The sequence below is a fragment of the Aphelocoma coerulescens genome, chromosome 25 (genome assembly GCF_041296385.1).
Source record: "Aphelocoma coerulescens isolate FSJ_1873_10779 chromosome 25, UR_Acoe_1.0, whole genome shotgun sequence".
In the NCBI taxonomy this organism is placed as follows: Eukaryota; Metazoa; Chordata; class Aves; order Passeriformes; family Corvidae; genus Aphelocoma; species Aphelocoma coerulescens.
This window is the reverse complement of record NC_091038.1, coordinates 3,619,234-3,647,125: the sequence shown is the minus strand read 5'-3', so window position 1 is coordinate 3,647,125 and position 27,892 is coordinate 3,619,234. Positions and strand designations below refer to the sequence as shown.

The following is a 27,892-nucleotide window of genomic DNA, read 5'->3' as shown; positions in this document are numbered from 1 at the left end:
TCTGCTTCCCAAACTCCTGCACTCATATCTGCTCCTCTCCTGCAACAGCTGGGCACGGGGGGGGTGGGGGTGGTGGTTCCTGGGTGGGCTGGGGGTTTCGAGGGGGGATTAGGGCTTTATATATATATATATATATATATATATATATACATCCATACTCTGGGTCTACCATTAGCCTGACCCTGACCTTGGGGACATCGTGAGACACACACCCCCAGCACCCCCAGAATGGGAACACCTGCTCCAGATGCTGCTCGTAATCTCCAGCCTCTAAGAGGATTAAGGGGATTATATAAAAGGAGGGGAGATGCCCGTGCGGGCACGCAGTGGGTTAAACAGATGAGGGGTCGTTCGGGACTTGTCCGTCGGGGCGCACTGGTGCAACCCGGTGCACTACAAGTCCCGAACGACCCCGCAGAGATGCAGGAACCGGGGGTGTGATGGGGGGGGGAGATACAAAGCGGGGAGCGGGCGGGGATGATGTCAGCCTGCGGGGAGCCCCAGCGTGGCCAATGGCGCTGCGGGGCCGGGCCAGCGGCAGCGGCGGGGGCGGTGGCGGCGGCGATAGCGGCGAGAGCACGGAGCCCATTCATGATCCAGCGAACGGGGCCGGTGGCAAGTAAAGCGGAACCGGTGCCCTGTAAAGCGGCGCCGGTACCGCCGTCATGGAGACATCGGGGCATCTCCACGATTCGGGCGTGGGGGACTTGGAGGAGGATGGTCGGTGTCCCTGCCCGTTACCGGGGGATGAACGGTCACCGCCGCTGCCCTCCGCGCTGCCGCCGCTCCAGCACAGCCTGTTGCACTCCTCGCCCGGGTCGTTACGGGCCCCTCCTCCTCCTCCCGCCGCCCCCGCCGCCCTCCACCCTTCCTCCCGCCACGGCAGCCAGCTCAACCTCGGCGACCACCCAGCGGGCTCTGGGGTGGCTAGCAGCAAACACCGGCAGCCCAGCCCCTTGGTTCATCGGCGGGACAGCAACCCCTTCACCGAGATTGCCATGAGCTCCTGCAAGTACAGCGGGGGGGTGATGAAGCCCCTCAGTCGACTCAGCGCATCCCGACGGAACCTCATCGAGGCCGAGCCGGAGGCACAACCCCTGCAGCTCTTTGGTGCCGGTGAACCGCCTGAAATTGTTGTCTCACGCGAGGACAACCATGCACCTGCCACCCACCGTCCCACCCGCCCGCCTGCCCGGCCAGCCCCCACCACCTTTGCCAAGGGGCCCAAGCGCAAGGCACAGAACATTGGCTACCGGCTTGGGCACCGCCGGGCACTGTTCGAGAAGAGGAAGCGCCTCAGCGACTACGCGCTCATCTTCGGCATGTTTGGCATTGTCGTCATGGTCATTGAGACCGAGCTCTCCTGGGGGCTCTACTCCAAGGTACCAACGGGGCCAGGGAGTGTGTGTGGGGCTGGTGGCACCAGATGGTGCCTGGTGGGGTGAGCATGGAGCCATTTGCCTCATCTAGTATCTTGTGGGATAAACATGGAGCTCTTTGGCCCATCTGGAGTGGAACAGGGTCAGACAGGCTGGCTGGTGACTGACAGGATGTTCCAGAGCTTTAGTAGATGCTGCAGCCACAGGTGTTGGACAGGGTGACCACCTGGCTGGAGGCGGGGGGGCTGTGTGCTGGTGGGTGCTCTGTCGAGTCCTGCCCCATGCACTTGCAGCAGCAGGCACCGACCCACTGAGGTCTGTGGTGCCTGTTGCTGGCATGGCAGTGCACTCCTCAAAAACACTGTGCCCTCAGCGGTGCAGCAAAGCACCCCCTCCCTCCTCCGCCTCCTCCCCCACACCCTTTCCTGCCTTTTTTTTTCCATTTTTTTTTGCAGGACAGTGTCTTTTATTTATAATTCTCCCCCCCACGTCCCTTCCAGCTCCTGCTCCCGGGCTGCGCTGGTTGGCAGCGATATGAATAACTCTTTGTATAGACATCTGTCATGTTATTTATATCTATCCAGAAAGGGGAAGGCATCAGCACCCCCACCAGCACCCATGGGCGTCAGCGGGACGGCACTGCTGAGGGGGCTGGGGTGCAGCCAGCGGGGGTCCCCATGCCATGGTGCCGCCAGTGGAGGGGAAGAAGCAGGGTGGGAAGGGGCTGCTCGCCACTTCCTGCCATTATCCGGCATGGGCAGTGGGGAGGGCAGTGTGAGCAGAGGAGGTGGAGGAAGGGAGGCATGTTGCTGGGGTCCTGTGGGTTTGGGGAGCCCTGCTGCCTCCCCACAGAGGTGCCTCGTGGGGCGGTTACTGAGCCCCGTCTTTCTGTGGCTGCCAGGGTCAGTGGGTGTGTGGGGGCTGTGGGCAGCAGTTCCACTGCTCTGTCTGAGGCAGGGGCATGCCTTGGTGCCAAGCTGGCATCCCTGGCACCCTTGCTGAGAGAGAAAGATGCTTCAATGCCAGCACCTTTTTCTGGTGGTTCCCACTCCCCTTTGGCAGGAGCGAAGCCAAACCACCATCCCCCAACCTGCATCTCCTACCTGTTGAGTCGCAGCCACCTTCACAGGCTCCACATGCCTGCATGCCTGGTGCCAGGGGGACTGTCCACTCTTACCAAGCTGCCAGCAGTACTGCTACCGTGCTCGCTGGCCCCACGACTCTGAGCTGCTGTGTCAGCTGGGGAAGACCCCATGAGTCAGCGCTGCTGCCATGCAGCAGCTGTGACACGCTGCTGCGCCCCTGCCCCGCTGTGACACAAACAATTGTGCCGACAACCACAGGGTGCAGGAGAGTCCCTGGCTCCGGCCTCCGCAGACCCTTGGCCAGATTTGCAGCAGCGAGCGACCGTGTATAAATCCCCCCACAACAGCCCCCGGTGAGAAACCAGCACTCACCAGCAGGGACATGACCATGAGTGTGGGAGTGCGTGTGATCAGGGCTGGCTGCCTCTGTGCCTTTGGGGATGTCAGCACAGCTCCAACTCTGCCCCATGGCCCCAGACACGCCACCTCATGCTCCCAGCCAGAGGGTGCCAGGGCTGAACTGGGAAGTGGCCAGGGTTTGCCTGCTCCCTGCCTGTCAATCGATTGTGGGCAGGACAGGGCCTCTCCTGCCCACAGGACAATATTGCTGCTTCCCACCCCTTGTGCAGCACCACCGGAGTGAAGCATCCTGCCACCCACATGGTGGAGCAGGACATGTGCCAGCGGTGCCAAGGTCTTATCCCACTTCAGCCAAGACCCCATGTTGTTTGCTGCGAGCATGGGATCCAGGAATGGCTCCTCCTGACAGGTCTCTTCAGACCCAGCACTGGCAGGAGGCATTGGTAAACATAGTATGCAACACTTGCCAGGTGGGGCAGTGGGTGCCCGTGCGTCAGGCAGGGTTTGTGTGCCTGGGAAGGGTCTTGCCAGAGCCACCTTGGCACGATGCTGCCCCAGAGTTTGCCTGTTAATAGCTAGTGTTTAGTCCCAGCACTTTTCTCAGCACCAGCCATTATATCCACACAATTGCACAGCCAGAGCCAAGTTGTTAACAATGCAGTGCCGCCTCCGCAGCAAATAGTCCCTTCTCTGCGTGCAAACACCCTGTGGAGATGAGGAACACTGGGGAGAGGGAGCCAAGCAAGGCTGAAGCCAGCCCAGCACACTGGGGAGCCAAGGATAGCATGCCATGAGTGTGCCAGGTCTTAGCATGCCATGAGTGTGCCAGGCCTCACCATGCTGGGGCTTGGCATGCTGGGGATGGCGTGGAGGTGTGTAGTGCAGTAGTGAGGGGGTTGGTTTGGGAATAACACCTTGGTGAAGGGCTGCCAATGCCCTAGCATCAGTGGGGCTGGATTGTGGCTGGCATGCACGTGAGTTTACCAGTATCCAAAGGGAACAGTGACTCCTGCTTCTCCCAGTGGGGTTCTGGGGACCCACCAGTTCAGCCATCAGTGAATCAGGGGCTGGTTTAATTTACATAAGACTAATCAGGAGGAGGGTCTAGTTAGATCATCTGTTTGGATACCATAATACTGGGCTCAGGCTAGATGGGGCCAGGGCACTGGCATCACACATCTCAGAGGGGAGGCTGGGAACTGCACTCAGCAGAAGAGAATTAAAAAAGAGTTTTGGAGAGAGGGCATGTGGTGCTGGTGGTACCAGTGGTGCCAGTGATGCTGATGGTACTGATGGTGCCCTTACTACCATGTCAAGCTGCTTAGGGGGGAAGCTGAAGCAGTAAATGTGCTGTTGAGGACAGGGACAGCAGGTGTTGGGGGGCAGCATGTTCTTTGGGGTGTGGAGTCCAGTATCAGCAGAGTCCCACAGCTGTGTACCTCCTAATGCCTTCCCTGCTTTCACTCTGCAGGACTCCATGTTCTCCCTGGCCCTGAAATGCCTTATAAGCCTCTCCACCGTCATCCTGCTGGGCCTCATTATCGCCTATCACACACGGGAGGTGCAGGTAGGTCCTGGCATCACCAGTGCCTAGCAAGGGACTGCTGTGGGGTTTGCCAACCACCTGGGTGGGACACAGTACCTGAGCTCACATCCTGCTCCATCCTGGAGCCTCCTTCCTCTTTGTCAGGGTCTTGGGGGGCAGCGAGGGTTCTTGGGGGGCAGTCAGACCAGGCACCGAGGGGGTCTGTCTGGGCCCCAGGTGCCTGGCAGATTTGCTGGTGGCTTGGGGAGACTGTAGCCAGGAATGGCTCAGACCAGTCAAAGTGCCAAGAAAAGCCGTGAAATCCTTTTCTAATCAGGGCTGCACACTCTCTTCCTCCCTGGGAAGTTAAAGGACTCCCAGTTTTTTCCAGGAAGGCTGTGCTTCCCTGTGCGACCTAGCTTTGGCACAATGCCAGCCTGTTTTGGGCACGGGAGGAATGAATCACCAGTCAGGGGAAGGAGCATCCTGGGAAGGGATGTCAAAGCCCCTGGCCCTGAGTGCACCATAATCCCACCTTGTCCCTCCTGGGGCTGGGGGACCGAGGGGTTTTGCTGGCAGCAGCATCCCACTCCCTGCCTGCCTCTGTCCGGGCAGCCCCCAGTCCAGCTCAGCCTGCCTGCATGGGGACCAAGCCTGGGGGTGAGGTACTCAAGGCAAATATTTGAGAGCTCTGGTTCTTGCTGGAATAATATTTACCCTGGGATGACGGTGGTTGGGGTCAGCCAGGCGAGCTGTGCCCCTGGTGCTCAGTGTTTCCTCCGCTTGTTGTTCCTGGCAGTGGGTTGTGCAAACACAACATCCACCCAGGCAGCACGCAGGTCATCCTACCTCTCCTGCCTTGACCAGAGCCAAAGTCCCACTGCTGTCCCTCTGCACATGGGGACTGAACCTCACCATGGTCCTGGCTGCTCTGCCAGGCCAGTTACACTGTCAAGACAGGGAATTAGATGAATTTGACTTGATCTGCTCCAAAGGAAGTTGTGCTGGCTGCTGGTTGCCCTATGTGTTATAAAGTGTTCTGAAGGACTTGCTGATAATCCAGCTGAATGGAATGGGGCTGCCAGAGCTGTAAATCCTCAACTTCTTGTACCTCTCAGCCAAGGTGGGGAACTGTGCTCGCCTGGCCATGGCACTTGTCAGACCTCCCAGCCTCTGGGAAACAATGACTTCAGCCTCTTCCCTCAGGATTCCCTCTTCCTCTCTTGTCCAGAGCAGCTATGGCTGCCTCATCCCTGGAAGTGTTCAAGGCCAGGATGGACGGGGCTTGGAGCAACCTGGACTAGTGGAAGGTGTCCCTGCCCATGAAAGGAGTTAGAATGAGATGAGATTTAAGGTCCTGTTCAACCCAAACCAGTCTGTGATTCTATCATTCTACTGTGTTAATTAGTCCTTTGGGATACTTGAGGGTCTTCCTGTGCCTCAGTTTCTCTGCTATCCTCTGCCAGCACCACATTATCATCACAGCATGTGAAGGAGAGCAGTGCTGGCAATGCTGCCATCTCCTGCCAAGGTGTTTTGGGGGGCAGAGACCCCTTATCCCTGTATTTGGAGTGCCTGGGGCTGTTTATGCCTTTGGTGAAACTTTAGTCCCCATGAGATGTCTTGGTAGCTTTCCTTGAGCTTTGTTTGTCTGGAGATGTGGTGGCTGACACTCTTGTTCCTTCCCCTGCTGGAGCCAGTGATGCTGGATATGTCGGGGAATGCCCCCTTGGGTACCACCGAACCACACTAGGTTTCCATGGAAACCCATATTGATGCTTCACAGGTACAGAACTGAGAGGGGCTGGCTCAGGGGAATCCTGTCCAAATCCTCTCTTGCTCCTTCCTTTCCCTGGCTTATGGCAACCCCCCACCATGCAGTCAAAAGGCTCCTGCCTTTTCCCTCTTGCTAATTTGTTTATTTTAACACCCTTTTCCAGGAAGGAATAGGCTGTCAGCTTGCTAAATGCCTGAGGATCTCCCTTGACAGCTTGGAGCATTTTTGTAAACAATTTCTCAAACAAAGCAGCTAAAAGGAGCAGAGTTTTCCCTACAGAAAGGGAGGTGGCTGGGACAGCCACTCCGTGAGTCAGTCCTGGTGGCTCCTGCCATCCCCAGGGAGAGCCCCAAGTGCTGTGCCATGCCAGCAAGGCGGCTGGCACAGGTGCACTGGGGCCTCTGGCAGGGCAGGAGGGTTGTTCCTGGGCTCAGTGCCAGCTGGGGCCATGCTCCCCACCCACCACTCATCCGCTGCCCTGGCTGTGTGCAGCTCTGGATCAGTGAGCAAGCCAGCATCGTTTCATGCTTGCAGGGCTGGGGACGTGGACAGTAGCACCGGCTGCCACATCCCCCTTGGATCCCTTCCTGGTGGCTTCTTTGCCAAGTGCTGCTTGCAGAGAGGCCCTGAACACATCCCTGCTTCTGTGGGTGATACTGGTGTCCCCACCACACCAGGGAGAAGCTGATGGCAGCCTCAGGACAGCCCTGCCGAGGCAGGAGAGGGTGGGTGACTCCCAGGGCTCTGACAGCATCCCAGAGAGGCCAACTGAGCTGCCATCTCCCCAGCTCCTGCAGAGACCCCAACTCCATCGCTGATGATGGGAGAGGAGCTGGTGTACCCAGGATGAACTGTCAGTTGCCATGACAACTGGATCCCATCTCCGCCGGCAGCTGGATGCTCTCGCTGTGGCGTTCACTCCCCAGAAATTGCCCTGGCACTCAGGTGACTGTCAGTGAAATCAGTGCAGCACCAGGAGCACAGGGGCTGGGGTGGCTCATGCTGGTGCTCTGTGGCACCACAGCTTGCCCATCTGCGTGGCCTCGGTGAGGGGGACATTTTGGGAGGTGGGCTCCTGCCAGACAGAGTTTAAGTGAGCTGTCCCCATGCTGTGCCTGGGTGTGTGCTCCGGGCACCTTAAAGCTTTTGGTGTCCCCTGCAACGTGACCATGCCCAACACACTTTAGCAGGGCAGCAGAGAGGTTCGTGGTGGCTCATTCCCACATTTTTCTTCTCCGTCCATCCCCAGCACTCCTGGATAAGCCACACCCAGCTGCTTTTGGCTCTGGTGTCAGACCCCCACTGTCTATGGAGGGGGGGATCCCAGTGGGCAAGTTGTCTGGGGCCACTAGTAATCGTGTGGTTTTGCATCTTGGTAGCTCTTTGTGATCGACAACGGAGCTGACGACTGGCGGATAGCGATGACCTATGAGCGCATCCTCTACATCAGCCTGGAGATGCTGGTTTGTGCCATACACCCCATCCCTGGGGAGTACAAATTTTTCTGGACAGCTCGCCTGGCTTTCTCCTACACACCTTCTCGGGCAGAGGCTGATGTGGACATCATCTTGTCCATCCCCATGTTCCTGCGCCTCTACCTGATTGCTCGGGTGATGCTGCTGCACAGCAAGCTCTTCACTGATGCCTCCTCACGCAGCATTGGGGCACTGAACAAGATTAACTTCAACACCCGCTTCGTCATGAAGACACTCATGACCATCTGCCCTGGGACAGTGCTGCTGGTCTTCAGCATTTCCCTCTGGATCATTGCTGCATGGACAGTCCGTGTGTGTGAGAGGTGAGAGGGGTTTAGGATGCGCTGGAATTGGGGTGCTTTGGGATTCACAGTGGTTTGGCATGAGCAATGATTTGGGGTGTGTGGCAGTTCAGGATGCTCAACAGTTAGGAATGCTTGGTGGTTTGGAATGCTCGGCAGTTCAGGATAGCACAACAAGCAGCAGTTTGGGATGTGCGGAGGTTTGGGATGCTCCATGGTTCAAGATGTGCAATGATTCAGGATGTGCATGATGATGTGCAGTGGTTCTGGATGCTCAGCAGTTTGTGGTTCAGGATTCATGGCAGTTTGGGATGCTCAATGGAGATGTGGTGTCCCAACACCCAGCAGGAGGGATGCAGGGCTCTGGAGCCTCGGCAGCCACAGGTTCCCTCCACCGAGCCCTGTTGTTATCAGATGATAAACTGTCTACACAGGCAGGAAGCAGAGCACCGTCAGCCCTGTCCTCACAGTGCAGTACCTGGGCCAGGCAGGGTCCTTGTGCAAGGGGACAGTGTGTGGTGCCAGGAGCCCCAGGAGCACGGGTGGGGGACATAGAGAATGGTGGGAGCCTGGGGGGCTGTGTATGGGGAGAGGCCAGAGGTGCTGATGGTGAGTGACAGGGCCTGGCTCAGGCTCCAGCATCACTGAAACTGACTGCCATGACAACACTGCGGTGACAAACCCACAGCCTGATGGCATCATGCCAGCATCGGCGTGCTCAGCACCGGGGTTGCTGTGGCGACCGGCCTGGTGGGTATCACTGCACCTCCATCTCTCAGGGACCTGCCACCACTCTTTGTCTACTGAAGGAACCAGGGGGCTGCGCTGGTGGCATCCCAGTGCTGTGCCAGAAGGTTTTCTCCACAGCCACAGTGCAAGGTGCCAGCAGCACCTGGGGCAGGGAGGGCAGGTCCTCCACAAGCTGTACTTTTGTGGCAGCTTTGTGTCATCCTTGGAACTAAGGATGGAACTAACTTGGTGGGATCACACCAGCTGGCACCCCAGGGTTACCTGGGACACCCAGATTGCTTGCAAAGTGAGAGGAAGGCCACCCCTCCTCTTCCCCAGGGTGGGACCCATTGCTCTGGTCAGGCTGCAAAGGGGCATTAGGGCAGCTGTAAGTGCTGCAGCAGTGGTGTGGGATGGCACACTGAGATTTTATGAGCTTTTACTGGCTGTGTTTGCCTTCCTGCCTCCCTTAATGATGCTCTCCTTATGAGCTGGATCCTCAGGCACTGCCTAATTGTGTTTGAGAAATTGTGGTTTATGCCTCCTAAACAGGGAGCAGGCAGACAGGCACCCAGGACATACACGGGAGGGTAATCCCACACCTGGTGAGGCTTAGGCTGGAAAATGCAATTAAGAACTATTAGAAACAAAAAAACCCAGAAATTCTGCCGACAAGGCACTGCAGATCATCGGCACCGCAGTTGCCATCACCTCCCTCTATGTACAGAGTGGCAGAAGCAAACCCAGGTGGGCTGGAGATGCGTCAGTCCTGGGGGATGCAGGACTGGGGGAATGCAGAACCCCTGGGACACGCTCCATGTGTGAGGGATGCAACATCCCTTGTGCATACACCAGCCCTGGGGCTCACACAGCTCCCAAAAGGGCTACCCCGGATGTGTCCCCCTGTGCACACCGATGTCACTGGCACTGGAAACCAATTTGCTGTGGTTTGCAGGACCATTCCCAACCAGCACCCGCTGGGGCCAGGCAGCTTAGAGGTGGCTGTGCCTCTCCGAGACATGGTCCTCGGGCTGGGGTGGCACGGCCGTGGCACGTCTCCTCGGCCCTGTGGTCTGTGGTCTCCGGTGTCTGTGGGCGCAGCATCCTCCCGTGCGCGCCGCGGGGCCGCACCTCTCCGAAGGCAGAGAGTCGCTTAGCAACCTCGCCTGCTCGCCCGGCCACCGCACCGCCGCCCGCGGTGCCTGCGCTGCCGCCAGCGCTGCCGGGGCTGCCCGCCGACGGCGCGCACGGGGGCTCGCACGTGTGCCTGGGCGTGTGCCTGTGCGTGCAGCCAGCCCGCTCCCGGACGGGGCTGCAGCCAGCCCCGAGCACCGGCTGCGGCTGCCCGAAGCGATGGGGTCTGTTCAGCCGGGATGGTGATGGCGTGGCAATAGGGTGATGCTCGCGACCGCCGCAGTGGCGAGGGTGGCCACGGCCTTAGTGGGGGCGGGCGGACAACGGGACAACAGAAAGTGGTGCTGGGGTCTGACTGATTGCAGCAACCCTTGGCATAAGCAGGTGGCCCCTCTTCCTGCCCACACCAGCTGTGGCACATGCCAGCCCCTCTGGTTTATCAATTCTTGCTCAAAGTGCTGCTCAGAAGAGCAAATGCCCCTCTGCCCAGTAGGCCTGTAACTCCCTTGTCCAGCATGATGCCCTCGGGGTTGTCCCCTCAGGACATTCCATCCTGCGGGATGAGGTGGGCTCAGCTCTCCTCAGGAGAATACACTGGCCGGGATAAGCGTGCATGCCCCGCTGCTGGCACTGGAGTTTTGGGGAGCTCCACTGTGCTTATGGACTCTAGCTCCCCTGGCCAACCCTGCCCAGAGTGAGTCTCACCATGGCTGAGGGTGCTTTCTCCTGAACCAGGATTTCATTTGAGTCTCCAGTTGAGGGAAAAACATTTCAGAAGAGGAGAAAACCCAACTGCTCTGCGAGTGATGATCTTGGAGCCGGGATTGCCAAAAGCTCCATCTGTTTTCCCTCTCTGGATTCTGTGAAGAGGCTGGGAGAAGCCTGCCAGGGAGGCAGGAGAACAACCATCCTGTTGATAATGGGGTAAAGGCACTGCCTGCCCCTGCCAACTTAGGGCTGAGTCCCACTGCAGACTGGGCCAGGCTCTGCTCCGCTGCCAGGAGTCGGCACCGCATCCCTCAGGAAACCTGCATGGTTTGGCTGTGCTTGCACCAGCCCTGGGGAGCTGGAGGCAGCTGGGGCCCCTGGTTGCGTGTTTGCTGGAGGAGCCACAGCCAATGTCTGAGACAGCCGGAGTGGTCATTGACCTCACATCTCAGCAGGGACCTGGAAAATTTGCAGCATTCCCAAAGCTGCAGCCACTCCACATGTGCTGTGTCTTGAGCGTGTGAGCTGTTCCCCTGTTCCTGAAAGCCAAGCGCATGCCAGAGGCTCGATAGGATCCATCCCTAGCAGTTCTGCTGACAGTACTGTCTTCTGGGGCTGCACAGCCCAGGCTGCAGCACCAGCAGGATGCAGGCGAGGATGCCCACGGTGGGCTGCTGTGGTCAGAGCCACAGCTCTTTCTCCCATCAGCCAGTTCTCACTGCAGCACCACATGACACTGGGGACACCCGACAGGACTGGGATGTGGTGACAGGCCTGACTGAAAGCAGAAGCCCTTTCCACTGAGTTTTTGCTCTCATTTTGTCCATGTGGGTTTTCCAGTGCCGGAAATTGTGCAACCACTGCTACTATGGCACATCCTACTGTATTGTTAATCCTGTACCCTGTGCACAGCCCGCGCCGGGGAAGCCACGGTGCCCAGGTACCCCCATTTCTGCCACATCCATCCCTGTCCCCTGCTGTGACACTGATGTCCGTGTCTCCTTGGCAGGTACCATGACCAGCAGGATGTAACCAGCAACTTCCTGGGTGCCATGTGGCTCATCTCCATCACCTTCCTCTCCATTGGCTATGGTGACATGGTCCCACACACCTACTGTGGGAAGGGAGTCTGCCTGCTCACTGGCATCATGGTAAGGGCCATGCCAAGCTGGTTGTCCATCCTGTGGGCTCTGCCTGTCTCCATTGCAGAGGCAGGGCCACTGGATTTTACGGGGACCTGTTTCCCACCTGTTTTGTCCATGTACAAGGCCTAATGGCTTCAGGTCTGAGCTCTCATAGCCTGGAAGTTGATAGAGTTGTCTCGGCCGATGAATTTCAGGTAGATTTGGACCCACATTCAGTAAGGTAGAAGGCCCTTGGTGGAGTCCCTGGTGGATGTCACCAGGGAGCAGAAGGGCACCTGAGCATCCCTTGGCCATCTGGTCCATACCATCTGGCTTCCATTGCTCATCTGCCATGGCTTCCTTTCCTTCTGGCCAAAAGGTCACCATTCTCCAGGGCCTCCAGTGTACCTGCCCCAAGGCGCTCATGAGATCTCCTGGCTTGTGGGACTTTCTAGCCCAGGCTGCTGAAGGAGCAGCTGGGGGCCCTGTGGTCACAGCTCCACCCCAGATCCACCCCAGCCATCAGCACCCTGGCTCTGCCCACCTCAGCTCCAGGCCCTGGGGATGGAGCCACCCCTACTCCCAGCTAGGGCAGCCCGAGCTGACACCCCATGAGTACCATCAGTTGTGGAGGCTCCACCAAGGGGTATTAATTCTGTATTATCTGCAAGTCCTTGATCAGTCTTGGATGAGGTCAGACGCAGCAAGGCTGCTGTTAGTGGTGGGAGCCAAGCAAGGGAGAAAATCCCTGTGGATGGGGTGATGCAGCAATTGCCAGCAGAGGAGAAGCTGCTGGCTCAGCCGAGGGGATTCCAGTGCTGCAGGCTCCCAGAGCTCTTCCCTAACCAGTGGTTACTTTGAAGTGAGACACCATCTGGCAAAGTGTCCCCCCACACCCAGCACAGCCCCCCCACCCCTGGGAACGGAGACACTCGTGTCCACTGGAGCTGGAGGCTTTGCTGGGCTTCCCCACTCACAGCACCAGAGGTGGTCACCCTGCCAGGAAGAGGGAGGCGGCGGGAGTTGAGAGTGTGCAGCAGGACCTTTGAGGATGCTGAAGGATTCAGCTCAGGGTATGAGGTTAATTAATGACTCTTTATTAAATTAAGGAGAGCTTGCCAGGCTGACAGCGCTCTGCCAGAGCACTAGGGGGAAGCGACTCAGCTGGTAGGAGCAGCAGCAGGCAGAGCTCAGGAGCACAGCACGGAGGCTCTGCAAAGAGCACCTTGGCACAAATGTGCACTGGAGGTGATGGCTGCCACACAGATCTGGCGCTGATTCCTGGGATAAGCGAGTTCCCAGCTAGTGCAGTTGGGATGCACGGCAGTTTGAAGGGTCCTGATTTGGAGCCTCTTCTCTGCTCTCACCCATGTCGCCTGTGCTTCCCCACTGCTCTCCCACTCCAGACCTCTCTTGGGAGTGGAGGGCTCCCCATCTCACAGGGCACTGGCATGGGGCAGATCTCTGGCCCGCAGTGGCACAGGCTCACCACTGACCACTGCTGACCTTGTTAATAGCCCTGGCCTCTGCCATTAGTTACGCAGCCTATCATCAGCCACTCAAGGACATCCAGGCTCTGTAATATCTCCTTGTTAGGATAATGGGGAGGACATGTAGCTTTAGTTAATTAGTAGATTGCAAGGATGAGGGTGGGAGTGCTGGTGTTACAAGAAGATAACAGTTTCCCCAACTGATGTCCCTGCACAGGGTGCTGGATGTACAGCACTGGTGGTGGCTGTGGTGGCCAGGAAGCTGGAACTCACCAAAGCTGAGAAGCATGTCCACAACTTCATGATGGACACACAACTGACAAAGCGGGTAAGGTGCCATGGGGGACAGCAGGAGTGGGGGCCATGTTGTGTGCCAGGAGCTGGGGATTTGGGCTATCACGGCAGGAGGAAGGTGTAAGCACCTCTGGATCCTGTGGGTACCACAGTGGAAGAAGGTGGCAGCATCTCTGAGTGAGGGTACAACAGGAGAGGAAGGTGTTGGTGTCTTTGGATGTGGATCCTGCAGGTACCACTGCTGAGGACATTGTCCAAGTGCTGTGGATGCAGCACAGGCACAAGTGTTACGCTGAGACAAAGAGCACCAGTTCTGTTGCAGGGATTTAGGTGACACTCCCTCTAGGAGCATACTCCTTCCTCTTCCAGAGCATGATCTCACTTCTCTTGGTGTCAGGAAGAAAACTGGATGTCGGTGATTAAGCACCCACCACAGATAAGAACCACATGGTGAGGCTCCCCTGAGGAGGGACCCAGAGCCTGCAGTGGGGCATCCATGGGGTCACTGTCATACAGGGTCTGGTGTCACATCCCTGGTAGCCTGCGGGAGCTGCAGGAAGTCTCTGGTCTCGGCAGCCTTGTCATGGCAAAGCATCAGCAAACCAACAGTGGTGTGTCATATAATGGGCTCTGCACACTAGCATATGTTTTAGAGGGTATGGTGGCAAAATGAGCATCAGTGCAGCCCTTGGAAAGGAAACCAGCGGTGGGATGCAACCAGGCCACCCACTTCACCCCAGAGAGCAGAGCCCCAGACAGAGCCCTGACACCCCAGGAATAGTCAGGACCTTGGTGTGACTGGGCTGGGAAAGCAAAACAGCTGGTCAGCCCCGCTCCACTGGCCATTGATATGGATCTGCAGGCTCCATGCCAGGCAGACGACAGCCAGTTCCTCCTGGAATGAGCAGCAGAGCTGCGGTTTAGCTGGGGAGTCTGCGGAGTCACGTCCCAGTGCCGGCAGCACAACAGGGACCTGCCGAGAGGGCAGATGGGTGCAGGAATCAAGAAAAACTTGGGGATTTTTTTTTCTTGAGGCTTTGTGTGTAGGCAAAGAGCCAGGTGCTGGAGCATGAGTACAGAGTAGGATGGGGATGTGGGTGCTCTGCCTTCTCTTACTCCTGCTTGAGCTGCCCATCATCGCTTGCAACAGTCCAGGAGAGCGTGCGGGTGCAAAGCCGAGCGCTGAGCGCCAGCTGGGGCAGGTCAAGTGCTCTTGCAACACTGGTTCACAGCAGAGCCAGACCAGTGTCTCTGTGAAATCTCACATGGCTGGTGACCTGCAGCAACTCTTCCTTTTCAGATCAAGAATGCAGCAGCCAACGTCCTGCGGGAAACATGGCTTATCTACAAGCACACCAAGCTGCTGAAGAAGATCGACCATGCTAAAGTCAGGAAGCACCAGAGGAAGTTCCTACAAGCCATCCACCAGTAAGAGGCTGTGCAGTGGGTTGGGGGCAAACTGAGCTCCAGATAAACCAGGATCCTGTCCCTGGCAGGGGTGTGGGGACAGTTTTCCATTGCCTGGGATGCAGGCAGGTCTCCAGATGCACTTTGAAACAGGGGAGGGAGTACAGCCATGTGCTCTTTCCTTCTCCCCAGGTTACGGAGCGTGAAGATGGAGCAGAGGAAGCTGAGTGACCAAGCCAACACCCTTGTCGACCTCTCGAAGGCAAGTCCCACAGGGACCCTGGGGCTTGGCCAGACTACCTGAGTGTTTTTCTTCACTCGGAAAAACTAAAGCAGCCTGGCTGACCTCAAAATGCTCCAACTCAGTAAATGTCAGCAAGGAATAGCTGCTATGGGGCGTCTGCCCTTGCAAAGCAGGAGGAAAAGCACATACATGAGCCAGGGCTTCCCTGCAACCCTTTTTGCACTTCTCAGCAGCACAGGGCCAGCAGAGCTTCCTTGCTTTGATGGCCAGGGATGAGCAAAACTGCAGTCACAGAACCCTTGGAGGGGCTGCAACCTGGGGCGGGCTGAGATGGGGCAGATCTGAGGGCAGAAAGGGGTAAAGGAATGAGCTCTGCCAGCAGCAGCAGCACTAACCCCTCCAGCCATGGTACTAACCCTGCCACTGTCCCCTGTGTCCCCTCCCCAGATGCAGAACGTGATGTACGACCTCATCACCGAGCTAAATGACCGCAGTGAGGACCTGGAAAAGCAGATCAGTGGCCTGGAATCCAAGCTGGAGCAGCTCAGTGCCAGCTTCAACTCCCTGCCCCTGCTGATGGCCGACATGCTGCGCCAGCAGCAGCAGCGCCTGCTTGCCGCCGTCCTGGAGGCCCGGGGGGTCAGCGTGCCGGTGGGCACCCCCCAAACACCTCTCTCTGAGAGCCCCATTGGGGTCAGCTCCACCTCCTTCCCCACCCCTTACACGAGCTCAAGCAGCTGCTAAAATGCAGCCCCTCAACCCCACTGTGGACAGGGGAAGCATTTCCACACAGATCATGAGGTCTCTGTGAACTTTCTTCTGGTCCTTGAACCGCTGCAGGACCCTTCAGCTGGAGCCAGTGGGACCAGCAGTGCCGAGCAATGCTCGGAGCTTTGCCAACGCCTTGGTATCGGGAATTGCATCCCCATTCAGGTGCCTCTACACGTGGTGAAGGAAGGGGACAGAAGGTGATGCCTCGGGCCAGCCTGTGCTGCGGCATCCAGTGGCAGACGGAAAACCCACGCTCAATCTCAGGTCTTCACATTTGAAAACAAAACAAAACAAAACAAAACAAAACAAAACAAAACAAAACACCAAGTCAGAAGCACTGAAGCAACGGAGACACCGGAGGGAGAGTTTTTCTCCCTGGGGCACTCCCCTTGCCCCCTGCCCCTCTCACCATTGCCAGACCTCGCCAGGCAGATGCCAATGTGGGAGGTTCCTTATGCAGGCTCTGGCTGACGCTGCCTATGCTCCTTGCCATCCCATCTCCTTGCCAGGACCCACAGGACAGCCCCCTCACATTGACAGCTGGGTGACAATGTCTGGCTGTAACCTTCCTGGGGAGTTCTCTGGAGCTGTGAGTGTTTTCTACCCAGGGAAGAGCAATGGATACTTCTTCTTTCTGGTCCTTAGTGTCATATCCTGCCTGGAGACACATGCCAGAGCCCGGAAAGCAGTGCCTACAGCGTGCAGGGCCACGCATGGGCTGCCCCAGCCAATGTGTTGGTGGCCAGTGATGGGGCTGGCAGGCCAGCCCGGGTGCTGGGAGGGTCTCCAGGTGCTCACATCACTGCCTGCTGGGAGCCTCTCAGCATTTTGCTAAGCCAGTGGGCTCTTTGCAACAGTCTCAGAAGTGCTGGATGAAACACCCCATCAGCTCCAACCACCTCCACTTGTGCTGCGAACACAACTGGGCTCCCTGCCTGAGCCCAGTTGGCAGTGTCAAATCCACCAGGATCAAGCAGGAGCTCACTGGCAAGTGATGTGGTAGCAGGGGCAGGTGCTTCATCTGTTTAAAACAAAGCCCATCGCCTTCATGCCACTTCTGCTGGGTTTGGTGGAGGGCAGCAGCACTCTCTGGCAGCATCTTGGCAATGGCAGTGCTGCCCATGCCTGCCAAAGTGCAGCATCTCAGACTCCATTATAGTTTTTGCTGGTGTGCAGCTTCCTGAGGTACCCTTGGCATCACTTGGCTGCTTCTGGAACCAGCCACTTTCTGGTTTGCTTTCACCATTTCTCCCTTTTTCCTCCTCAGTTCTTCCCCAGTGTCGTGTTCTGGCTTTCCTGGATCCTTGCATGGAGCCGTGCAAGGGGTTGGTGTTTGGGGTTGGTGTTTGCTGCTTTCCATGAAAACTCAGCAGAGAATATTTATATATTTTTAAACAGATGAAGTAACCATGTAATTACTCTGCAATATTAACTACACCTCACCCAGCAGTGTCAGTAATTGTAATCAGCCACTGTGTTACTCCAGGTATACTCAGCCTGTAATGTTCCCCTTTGTAACTTTTTCCTGTCCATAAATAATGCTGGATTTTGTGCGCATATAGGGGCAGAGACACACCATCCTCCCACCCCTACACCCCCAGTGCCGAAGAATTTCTTTGCTGCCAGTGGTGTGAGGTGGTTTCACACCTCCTTGTGCCCTGCAGTTAGAGTTACGTGGAAAATAAGCAGTAGTTAGTGAGGAGTGCTGCCCCCACGCTGGCCCTAGGAGGAGGAGGAGGAGGAAGAAGGCTGTAAGGCAACAGCAGGAGTACTGCAAAATGAGCTGCCTGTGCTGCAGATGTGCTGGTAGCAGGGGACCGAACACGGTCATCCCTGTTGCCTTCAGGTAGGCATGTGCCCATTGCTACTGGTCCTTGGCCAGTGGGAGATGTTCGGCTTCTGGGAATGAGCTGATCTTCCAAGCTCTTGTAATTAGTGCCATTGATATCCCATGGGTGGCTGGGAATTCACTGCTGCCTTGGCAGCCCCCCATGATCTATTCTTAGCCCAGCTGCTGCTCCCTGTATGCCTCTGGGTGTCTCCCTGTCCATCTTGCCCAGCAGAAGCTCCTGCTCATCTCGGTCAGGAGGTTCCCAGCACAGCAATGGAGAAAATGTTAGAAATTCTGAGAAAGAGCCTGAAATGCAGCATTATCCCTGGCCTGCAGGCAGCTAGTGGAGAAAAATGCTTTCTGGGCCTCAGATAGGAGCAAACTGCCCACGGCATGGGGCTGTGCGTGGGGCAAGGTGCGAAGACGTGTCCTGGGGCATCAGAGAGCCAGAAGAAGTGTTGATCATCAAAGATCAGTATTGCCAGCAGGAACCCAGGAACCTTCCTACAGGCTCATGATCAAGTTTGGGAAATCCAACCAAGTGAGACAAGAGCAGGCGCTGTCAGCTCGCAGGCCCCAAGGCTGGAGGTGGCAAGGACCACGGTGAGAGTGTTGGAATTGCAACTGGAGCAAGAGATCCTTGTTCTGGGGCAGAGCAGCTGCTGCTGCAGTGGGATTTCGATCCCTGCGCACCCCACAACCTCCCTCCCCTGGCCTCACCTCAGAACAACCTGCACAACCTGCAACAACCCTTCTGCCTGGGACTTGGCAGCCCAGTGTCTGTACCCTATGCCCTGCACCTTGCACCCTACACACCCCCACACACTTATCCCGCTCCCTGCACCCCCCATTCCACACCCCTGAATCCGCATCCCAACCCCCAGAGCCCCCATCCCACCCCGTGCAGCCCATGCAACCCACAGCACCCACCCCACACCCCACCCCCTGCACCCCTGTATTTCCACCCACATCCCTGCCAGTTCTTCAGCACTGGTGCCAGTAGCCCTGAGCCATCACTCTCGCCACCGGACTACACGGTGGCCAGCACCGACACTAACCCCCGCTCCAGCCCCGCTGCCAGGACTGCAGAGCCACCCCGAGGCCACGGTGAGGGCAGGCGTGGTGGGGAGCCCCCAGTGCCATCCAGCCCGGCGCGCCCACCCAGAGCTGCTGCCCTGCTCCCTGACAGCAGCTCTTGGTCACCAGCAGCCTGGGCTGGCACGGCTCCAGTAAACAGCTCCAGTAAATGCTCCCCAGCCAGTCCTATCCGCACACCTGAGATCATCGCTTTGGATACCCTAAAGGACAGAGAGAAGAGCTGAGATCGGCTACCAAGGTGGAGGAACAGCACAAGAGGAAAATCGCAAAGAGATGCCAACCTCCTGCAGCTGGGAAGCATCTGACCCCACACTCCAATGGGGCCAATCCCCAATGTCCCTCCAGGACCCACCTAACCCAGCCAGTCCCATTTTTGGCAGTCTTGGGGGCTTTTTTCTGCTCCACGACTCTCCTTCCTGCGCCGCCTGCAAGGAACTATCCTAGAAATACCAGAAAAATTCCACGGTCTCTCTGCAAACTCATGGATGTTTCTGTCCAGACTTAAGGAGCTTTGACCTGGGTTTGCATCTTGCCTCTGTACTGCTCGCTTCTTTTTTAATGATAGGGGAAAGCATAATAGTTTATTTTAACTATGAAATATATTGCTATATTATGATGGTTATGGTAACTTTCAATTATGGTTTTGTACCCAACATGGTTGTTAGCAGGCAGCAACGCCAGGCTGCTGCCAAAAATGTCTGTTTCTGAGTACAGCTACTACTGCCAGTGAGGATGGGGGACAGGGAGGCAGGGACAGGTGCAGAACCTGAGTCGTTATCCTTTATCCCCCTTGTATTCATTCCCATTACTTGGAAGCTGACCTCTAGCAGGTCTGGATCTGTGTGTAGCCCAATGGCACCAGAGCTTTGCTTCTCCCTAGGGAAAGGCCAGGCTCCCCTTTTTTCCCAGGTTCTGGAAAGCCATTCTCCCCAGGTTGTCTCCTCCAGCTGAAAGAGGGACTCCACTCCCTGGGCACAAGCTGTGCAAGAGTCAAACTTCCTCTTTTTCTCCAGGACAGAGGCTCTTGAGGAAGCAGTGGTGTGGAGCATATTTTCATGGAATTATGGAATCATTAAGGTTGGAAAAGTCCTCTAAGAACATCAAGTCCAACTGTTAAGCCAGTGCCACCAAGCCCACCACTAACCCATGTGCCCAAGTGCCACACACACATCTTCTAAATTCCTCCAGGGATGGGGATTCCACTACCGCCCTGGGCAGCCTGTACCAGAGCCTGACCACACTTACACACAAGAAATTTTCCAAATATCCAACCTAAACCTCCTCTGGCACAACTTTCATGCACTTCTCTTGTCCTTTCACTTGTTACCTGGGAGAAGAGACTGGGACATGTCCAGTTCACATTTCACACCCTGCACTGAGGAGCTGCAGCTTTTGCTCAACTGCAGGGTATGATGGCATAGGAGGACAAAACCCTGAGCATGAAAGAGAAATGAGACGAGTTTGCAGGGACTACTTTGTCTCAGCCTTCCAGCTGGGAACAGGCTGCCCAGAGTTGTGTCTGGCCCATCCCTGGAAGTGTCCAAGGCCAGTTTGGATGGGGCTTGGAGCAACCTGTTCTCGTAGAAGGTGTCCCTGCCCATGGCAGGGGGTGGAACGAGATGAGCTTTAAGTCCCTTCCAACCCAAACCATTCTGTGATTCAGTGATTCTGTGGTTCTATGGACTCCTTGAGCCTCAGAGAGCATCACTTCCTTACCTCCAACCCCTGAGCTGCTGGACCTGATCCCTACTGGATCATAAGTCTTTAACTGCTCTTTAGCAGCCACATTTTGTCCTGACCAGTCTTCACACACAGAGCATGACATACCTGGAAATGAGCAGCACCTATGGGACCAATTCCTGCTGCTTTTGTCCAGAGAAAGTCTAAAAGTCCCTACACTGGCCCTTCCTGATCAGAGCTGCAGTCACTGCCATGCTGTCACTCTTACCACTGTCAGAGCTGTGTTGGTGGAAGGCCTCACCCTTCCAGGACAGTCAAACCCAGCACAGCCCTAGCAGCAATGAGCTGCCATGAGTTCTGGAGGCTCCTTGCTGGACCCTCGACCTGAAATCTCCCTGCAGAAACCAGCTCTGATGGAGGAATGAGGCTGGTTCTTCTGAGAGACCAGAGCTGAGCCTCTGCTACTGCCAGCTAGGTCTGGGGCTCCCAGGGGATTCCTGGTCCTCTGCACCACTCTCCCTTGGGGTTCTCCTGCCCAGCATCTCCCAGCCAGCTCAGAGCCCTGTGCCATGGCCACCAGGTATGTTTGGGGGGGGGGGGGGGGCAGTGGCAGTGATTGCTCAGCAGTTTGGGAAGGGGAAGATTCTGCTGCCAGGCTCTGTACTGGTCTGAGCTTCTTCCCACCTGACTCCGAGCTCCCTCCCAAAAGGTATCTAAAGGGTTCAAGGTTGTAAGAGAGGGGCTTTTGCAGGAGAGAGAAAAAGCTTCTCCACAGAATTAGTTATTTCCCTATGGGATGAGCCACCTCAGAGCCCCATGAGACACCAGGCAGGGCTCCAGAACAACCTGCCCAGTGGGTGCTCTTGGCTGGGGGCCCTGGTGCTCTGGGTGCTGCAAGCTGTGCACCCAGCTCTGCTCCTTCTTCCGCCCAAAGTGTTCTTCCCCCGCTGGGGTCTCGGCACTGCCGATGCACCTGCCAGTGGGAGCTGCTTGCATGTCTCTGGGGTCAGGATCCAGCCCCAGGCTTACATTCCTCCTTCAGGGCCAGTCTCTCAGCTGGGGGACAGGAGTGGGGACTGGCCTATATGACAACAGCCCGTCCCCACAGCATTGCCATAAACCTGAGCTGTACCCAGAAACAGGCATGTTTTAAACTATGGCTTTAACCTGTTCACTGTAAAAAGTGCCTTGGACTTTAATCTGAAGAGGTCAGTATCTAGAAGTATTTACCTGTGCGGTGTGTAAGATGCAGCTCTCTGTGCAGAGTTACACACACAAATATATGATCTATACGTACTGCTGCCAGTGCCTCAGACCCTCTGTTCCATAAGCCGTGAGAGCTCTTTTCCTTCTGCCACTGGGGCCAACAGTGGAGCAATGCTGGAGGCATTCCTGACACAGGGACCCCTTGCCAAAGTGAGACTTGGTGCCACAAGGGGTGTGCTGGGTCCAGTGACTCCCCTCGGTGGTGCTGAGCTGTCCTGTTCATCCTCAGGAAGCAGCTTTGTGCTTCTCAGGGTCCATCTGCACAGTTTGGGAAGACCCCAGTGAAGGGAATACGTCCCTGTTCCCTTGTGCAAAGGGAAGCTGAGACTAGGGTTACATCTCTGGACCCCCCATGCCAAGAGCTGCTGGCACTTTGCAAAAGCAGGGGGAACCCCCAGATGCCTTGTTTTATGGGAGCAGTGAGAGGTTTTCCAGACCTGCTCCCAAAAAGGATTTTTGGTTCCCATTTTCTTGGGCTGTGGCTCAAGAAAGGAGTGTAGGAGGTTGATGGCATGGCAGATGCTCTTTCCTCTGGCTCTGCACTGAGGCTCCCCATGCTCACCCAACTCTGCTCAAAATCAGAGCTGGGCTGCTCCCTCCAGTTCATCCCTCACCTCTAAATAGACAACGATAAAATTTGTCTGGGGTGCAAATAACTTTCCCAAAGTGAATTCATTGGTTAAGATAAGGGAAAGCTGGATCCTTTCCCAGTGAGCACCACTCTGAGCCTTGCTCAGAGCCTGGCAATGGGGCACTGCTGGCTTCAGCTCACTCTGAAGATGGCAGGCTGAGGGTCTGGTGCCCCAAATTCCATCCCCATATGTGGGCTAGGAGGATGCCAACAGGAACAACTCCCCTAGCTAAACATGGCTATGGGTTTTGTGGAGCCAGCAGAGGAGGAGGAGGAAGGTGAAGTGCAGTATTTGAATTGTCATGAATCGATAGATGGGGCTTTTTTAGTTTTGAGCTAATACCTCTAAATCCTAAAAATACCTCCAGCAGTCTGGGGGACTCTCTGATAGGTCATTAAATCCTTGGAGCTTGATTTCCAGTATTAATGGCTTAGTGCAGCACAGCCCTGCCGTACAAAGGCAGCTGTAGTTCTGATACTGCCCATGAAGGCAATGCAAAATGTGTTCAGTCTTTATGTGCAGCATGAAATCCGTTTTTATTAATGGCTCGGGATTAAAGCTTCTCCAAAGAGAAAGGTAATAATAACAATAGCGTAGATCTCCACCTCCCTGCATCTGCCCTTCACTTCCCCAGTCCCAGGAGTGAGAGGAAGGAGAAAGATGCCATTGGTGTGAAGGTTTGGGCATGTTTACCCAGCCCCATGCAATGTGCCTGCAGCAGCGCTGGAATGTGCAGTGACAGGAGGGGAAGTGCACTTCCAAGGAAAAGAGGAAAAAAAAGGGGGGGAAAAAAGAAAAGAAAATAGCTATTGTTTTGCTAAACAGTCCCTCGCAGGTAGAACTGTTTATAAACAGTGGGGAACTACTGGCCTTCCACAAGGGAGAGGAAAATCCCAAGTAAACAGCTCCACAGGGCACAGGTTTGAATCAGCATCTGCCTGCTGGGAGTGAGGAGGATGTGGGAGACAGCTCCTGGGGGCAAGGGAGGGGGAGGCAGGGAACAGGGGCTTTGGATCAGGCAGGCAACTGCTTTGGTGCTGAGCTATGGCCTCTGTATGCTGGCATTTCCCCAGTCAGGAGCTGGGAGTCTCACTCCCTGCAGAGAAGCTTTTGCTTACAAGGGGGTGGGGTGGGTGGTGAGGGAGGAGGAGATGTGGCTTCCAGCTGGGCAACCCAGATCAGGTCCCACAGCTCTTGAACCCAGGAAGAAAAACGTTCAGGAAACCCTCTCCTGCACTTGCTGCAGAGATAAAATGAGGTGGGGACATGTCCTGTAGCTATTTCCATCATGGATGTGCTCCTTTTCCAAGGTAAAATTAAGGCTGCTCCGCTGCTAATTCATCTAGCCAGAGTTGGGATTCCTGGCACCAACGGGCTCATTCATTACTGTTAATTGTCAGTGCAGCAGTGTGAGGTCTGCAGGCCAGATCACGCCTTCCAAGCAGCGTGGGTAACATCAGCCAAACAGCTTGGCACCCTGAAAACAGCTCCTGAGCCCTCATAAGCCCAGACAGATGCTCCAGCTCTGGCTACAGGCCATTCCAATGGGATTAGTTAGCCGCTGGAGCCTGTGACAGTGCCACTTTTGCGAGGTCCCCTGCTCACTGCTGAGAGCAGGGCTGGGGCTGCATGCAAGGGCTGGCAGGATGCTTTTTACCTTCTGAGCTTCCTGCTCAGCCACAGTGTTTGCATATCAGCTTCCTCTTCTCTCCCTGTAATTCCTGGGAGCACCCACAAAGGATGGGGCTGCCTGATGAGAGGCCAGGCTAGTGTTAATAGCATTTGTGTCTCTTTACATGTTAAATGGATGGAAGAAGTCATCCTGGTTTCCCAGAGACTGCTGGCCTTGTGCTCGCACCATAAGAAAGGTTTTTCAGCAGGGACGGGCTGGAAAATGACACTTTGCTACTTAAATGATTATTTTGGGGTTTCCTGCTGGGGAGCAGTCACTGTGTTGGAACAACAGCAGCCGTCACGAGTCGGTGGTGGGGGCTTTCCTACAAAACCTGCAGACAAGTTGTCACTTCACCCTTGATATTTCAGTAGAACTAGCAGCCCAGGGCCAGGAGTGCAGTCCAACTCCTGGGTCTGCTGGGGAGAAGCTGTGAGGGGACAGGAGAGCCCCCACAGCCACCCTGCACCAGGGGAAACCCTTGCACATGTCACAGGGACCAAAGAATTAAAACCATAAGGTGGCATTGCCAAAAGCACTTGAGATGTGACCAGGTGCTGCAGGGGATGAGGTTTGACATTGCCACCTAACCTGTACCAGCCAGTGCAGAACCTGGTTGAATGGAATCACAGACTGGTTTGAGCTGGGAGGGACCTTAAAACTCATCTTGTCCCACCCCCTGCCATGGGCAGGGACACCTTCCACTAGCCCAGGTTGCTCCAAGCCCCATCCAACCTGGCCTTGGACTCTTCCAGGGATGGGCCAGCCACAGCTGCTCTGGGCACCCTGTGCCAGGGCCTCCCCACCACCACAGGGAAGAATTCCCTCCCAGTATCCCATCTAACTCTGCCCTCTGGCAGGGGGAAGCCATTCCCCCATGTCCTGTACCTCCAGCCCTTTGACCATAGTCCCTTTCCAACTCTCCTGGAGCTCCTTTAGGCACTGGAGGGGCTCTAAGGTCTCCTTGGAATCTTCTCCAGGCTGAACTCCCAGCCCATCTCCAGTGCAGAGGTGCTCCAGCCATGAAAGCATCTTTGTGGCTTCCTCTGGAATCTCTCCAGCAGCTCCATGTCCTTATGTTGGGGCCCCAGAGCTAGACACAGCCCTGCAGGTGGGTTTGCAGCCATGCAAGGGTTTGGACATCCAGTCAAAATTTAAGAGGCAAAAAGCAGAGAAGCCATTTCACTGCAAATGAAGCTGAGCTCTTTCCCATTTTAAAAATAACTGGATTTGTGGGAGAAGTGGTGAGCAATTCCCAAGTGAGGTCAGGCACAGGCACAGACATCCCTGTGAAGTCTCAGTTACTCCAGCTAATCCCAGCCAAGCCCCTTGCTGCAGCTCAGTGTGCAACAGACACTGACATGGTTGGCTCCCCATCCTGCTCTTGCTGCCTTGAAGAAAGTTGTACGAGCTGGAGTTTGCCCCAGTTCCCAGGTGTGGAAGAAGCACTGTCAGCTTCGCATGGTTCCTTGAGGTTCCTCTCCTCCCTCCATGCCAAGCTGTGCTGGTACAGGGCCAGGGAAGATGCTGCTTTCTCCAAAGCTGGCACTGAATGCTGGTTGAGTGCAACAGGTTTTGTTCTAATTAAAGAGGAATCAATTAAGCTGCAAGATATTCAGCCACCTGGTGCTTCTGACTATTTTTTCCTCCTCCTTCTCTTTTTTCCTTAACGTGCAGCTGCTGCCTCCAGGGAAGCCATGAATGAAGCAAGACATGTTCCAGTTTCTTGCTTTCTTTTAGATTAAAAAATGCTGTTTGGAAGGAAATCTGTGCAAGCCAACCAATTACAGTGCTGTACATGTCCCTGTGATCTGCAACCAGCATCTCCTCTGCCATCCATTACTCCCTCCAGCCAACCCTCCTGTGTCTCCATCAGCACATGGCACTGACCCCAGCAGCAGTCAGTTTGCGCCACATGAAAAAAAAACGATCCACAGCAAATAAAGAAAAAGCAGTGAAAGAGGAGTAATGGGATCTCATGGGAGGCACGAAGGAGTCCGACACACAAGGAAGTCCTTCGGAGACCCAGCTGTGCCAGGCTTTTCCCTGTCCATTAGAGTCTCTCTGTGCTCAATAGCACATAAATAAAGAGGAGTGGAGAGCAGTGGCTGCTGCCTTGGGCAGTCCCCAGAGTTTGCTGAGCACCGAGATTGAAGAAAAAGGAGGGGTCAGCAAGTACCTCAAGCAACACAGGTAACAATCAGGTACTGGAGTGGTGATGAGTGGCAAGGGAGTAGTAGTGGAGAGGTCTGTCCAGGGTGCATGTGATGCTTTTATCCTCAGGTCAATGCTTTTCCCACCCATGGCTCTGCCTCAGGGATGGATTGTGAAATCCTGTAGATTTGTCTGAGCACATGATAAAGCCCTCTTGCAGATAAATCAGATTTAATATTAAATATGAAAGGACAAAAAGGAGAACCTGGGCTTGGATGGTGATGTAAAGGTCACAGAAGGGAGTATTAATGCCATGTCAACTGACACGTACTAGGAAGATCTTTGAAATCTGGCTTTAGGAAGGATTCATTAATTCAGCTGATTGACTCTGGGAACCACTGCATCAGATGTGCTAAGAGCAGTGAAAAGAACCCCCTTCTCCTCGCTAGTCCCCCTCCAAGAACAAGCTGGGTGGTTTGCAGTCTGTCTAGGGTCCCTGTCTGACCTCCTGCAGCAATGCTTTGGCTGTCACCTGAGTCAACACCTTGGTAAGGGAGAGGCTGACCAGCCAAAGAGAGACGGACATCTGAAGCATGCTTTGAGCAGCCAGTCTCCCCACAGCTCCTTTCCAAGCTGAAGGAGCCCCTGGCCATCATGACACTGGGAGGGAGGAGCCCAAGGAGCCCACTCCAACGAAGATTTGACCCTACATGCTGTGACAGCTCTAAAACCACATGAAAAGAGCCCCTGAGCATCCAAGGACTTAAAGTGAAGGCCATGCTCACGTGGCATGTCCTGCCACACAGGTGGCTGAGCCACAGTCTGCCTTCTCCTGCCTTTTTTCAAGGGTACCTTTTGTACCAGACAGAATAAAACCATGCTGCTTCCCACCACTGCAGCTGCCGTGGGAGTCAGCGTGCCGGCTCCTTCTGCTGCAGATGTGCCAGGCCCACCTGCCTTTCACTGCTGGGCTCCACTGCAGCTTTGAGCCATGGGAGCATACTGTCCCTCCCTGGAGCACACTGATGCCTGAGGGGGATATCACATAGACAGAGGTGTAGGGAGTTCCCCTTCCCCTCTGCTCCACATTGGGAGCTCTCAGGATGAGTAATCCCTGCTTGATGTCTTGTGGCCACAGACATGGCAGCTGCTGGGGCTGTACCAAAGCTCAGGTTCACTCCTTCACTGAGCAGCAAGGCAAAAGCTTGTGCAATTCCCTGGATAGCTCTGCTGCTTCCCCACGTGGGAACCTGTCTGTTGGGAGCAATAGATAGCAAAGCAGGAGGAGAAGTTCCTTTCTGGGATGTAGCTCCTTGCTCTGGTGCCCATACCAAGGCTGCAGGCTCAGAATGGGGCACCATCTCCCATGCATTACTTACTCCATGTTTATAGCTACCATAAAAATCCATTAGAAGAAAATAAAGCATTTTTTCCCTCCTAGGGGAAGTGATGCTCCAGAGCTATGGAAATTTTCCATGTCAGTTCCCAGCAGTACATCTGCAGCCAGACTGGAGAAAGTGCAACACTTGGAAGGACATGAGAACCAGCTCAGCCCAGTTCCTCACTCCACATATGAGGAACTTGGAGTGTTTGATGGGCACTTCTGCAAGGAGGCCAAACCCTAATTGCAACTCTTACCAGTAGTGTGAGAGCGCAGTGTGGCCCTGGGGCAGAGAGGATGAGACACCAGCACGGCAGGTGATAAACCACCACTCGCAGGGCTGCCTTCCCCTAGAAACCACCATCAGCTGATTA

At 55.6% G+C, this 27,892-nt stretch overlaps 1 protein-coding gene across 1 annotated transcript; it reads left to right on the top strand.

Annotated features, from left to right (window-relative positions):
* Window positions 1–69: 69 nt before the first annotated feature.
* KCNN3 (potassium calcium-activated channel subfamily N member 3) lies at window positions 70–18,507 on the top strand. Its single transcript, XM_068995405.1, has 8 exons — window positions 70–1,382; window positions 4,296–4,391; window positions 7,506–7,924; window positions 11,484–11,625; window positions 13,306–13,416; window positions 14,683–14,810; window positions 14,982–15,051; window positions 15,481–18,507. Exons 1-8 carry the CDS (start codon window positions 666–668, stop codon window positions 15,775–15,777), a joined length of 1,980 nt encoding a protein of 659 aa, XP_068851506.1. The 5' UTR covers window positions 70–665; the 3' UTR covers window positions 15,778–18,507.
* The last annotated feature ends 9,385 nt before the right edge of the window (window positions 18,508–27,892 follow it).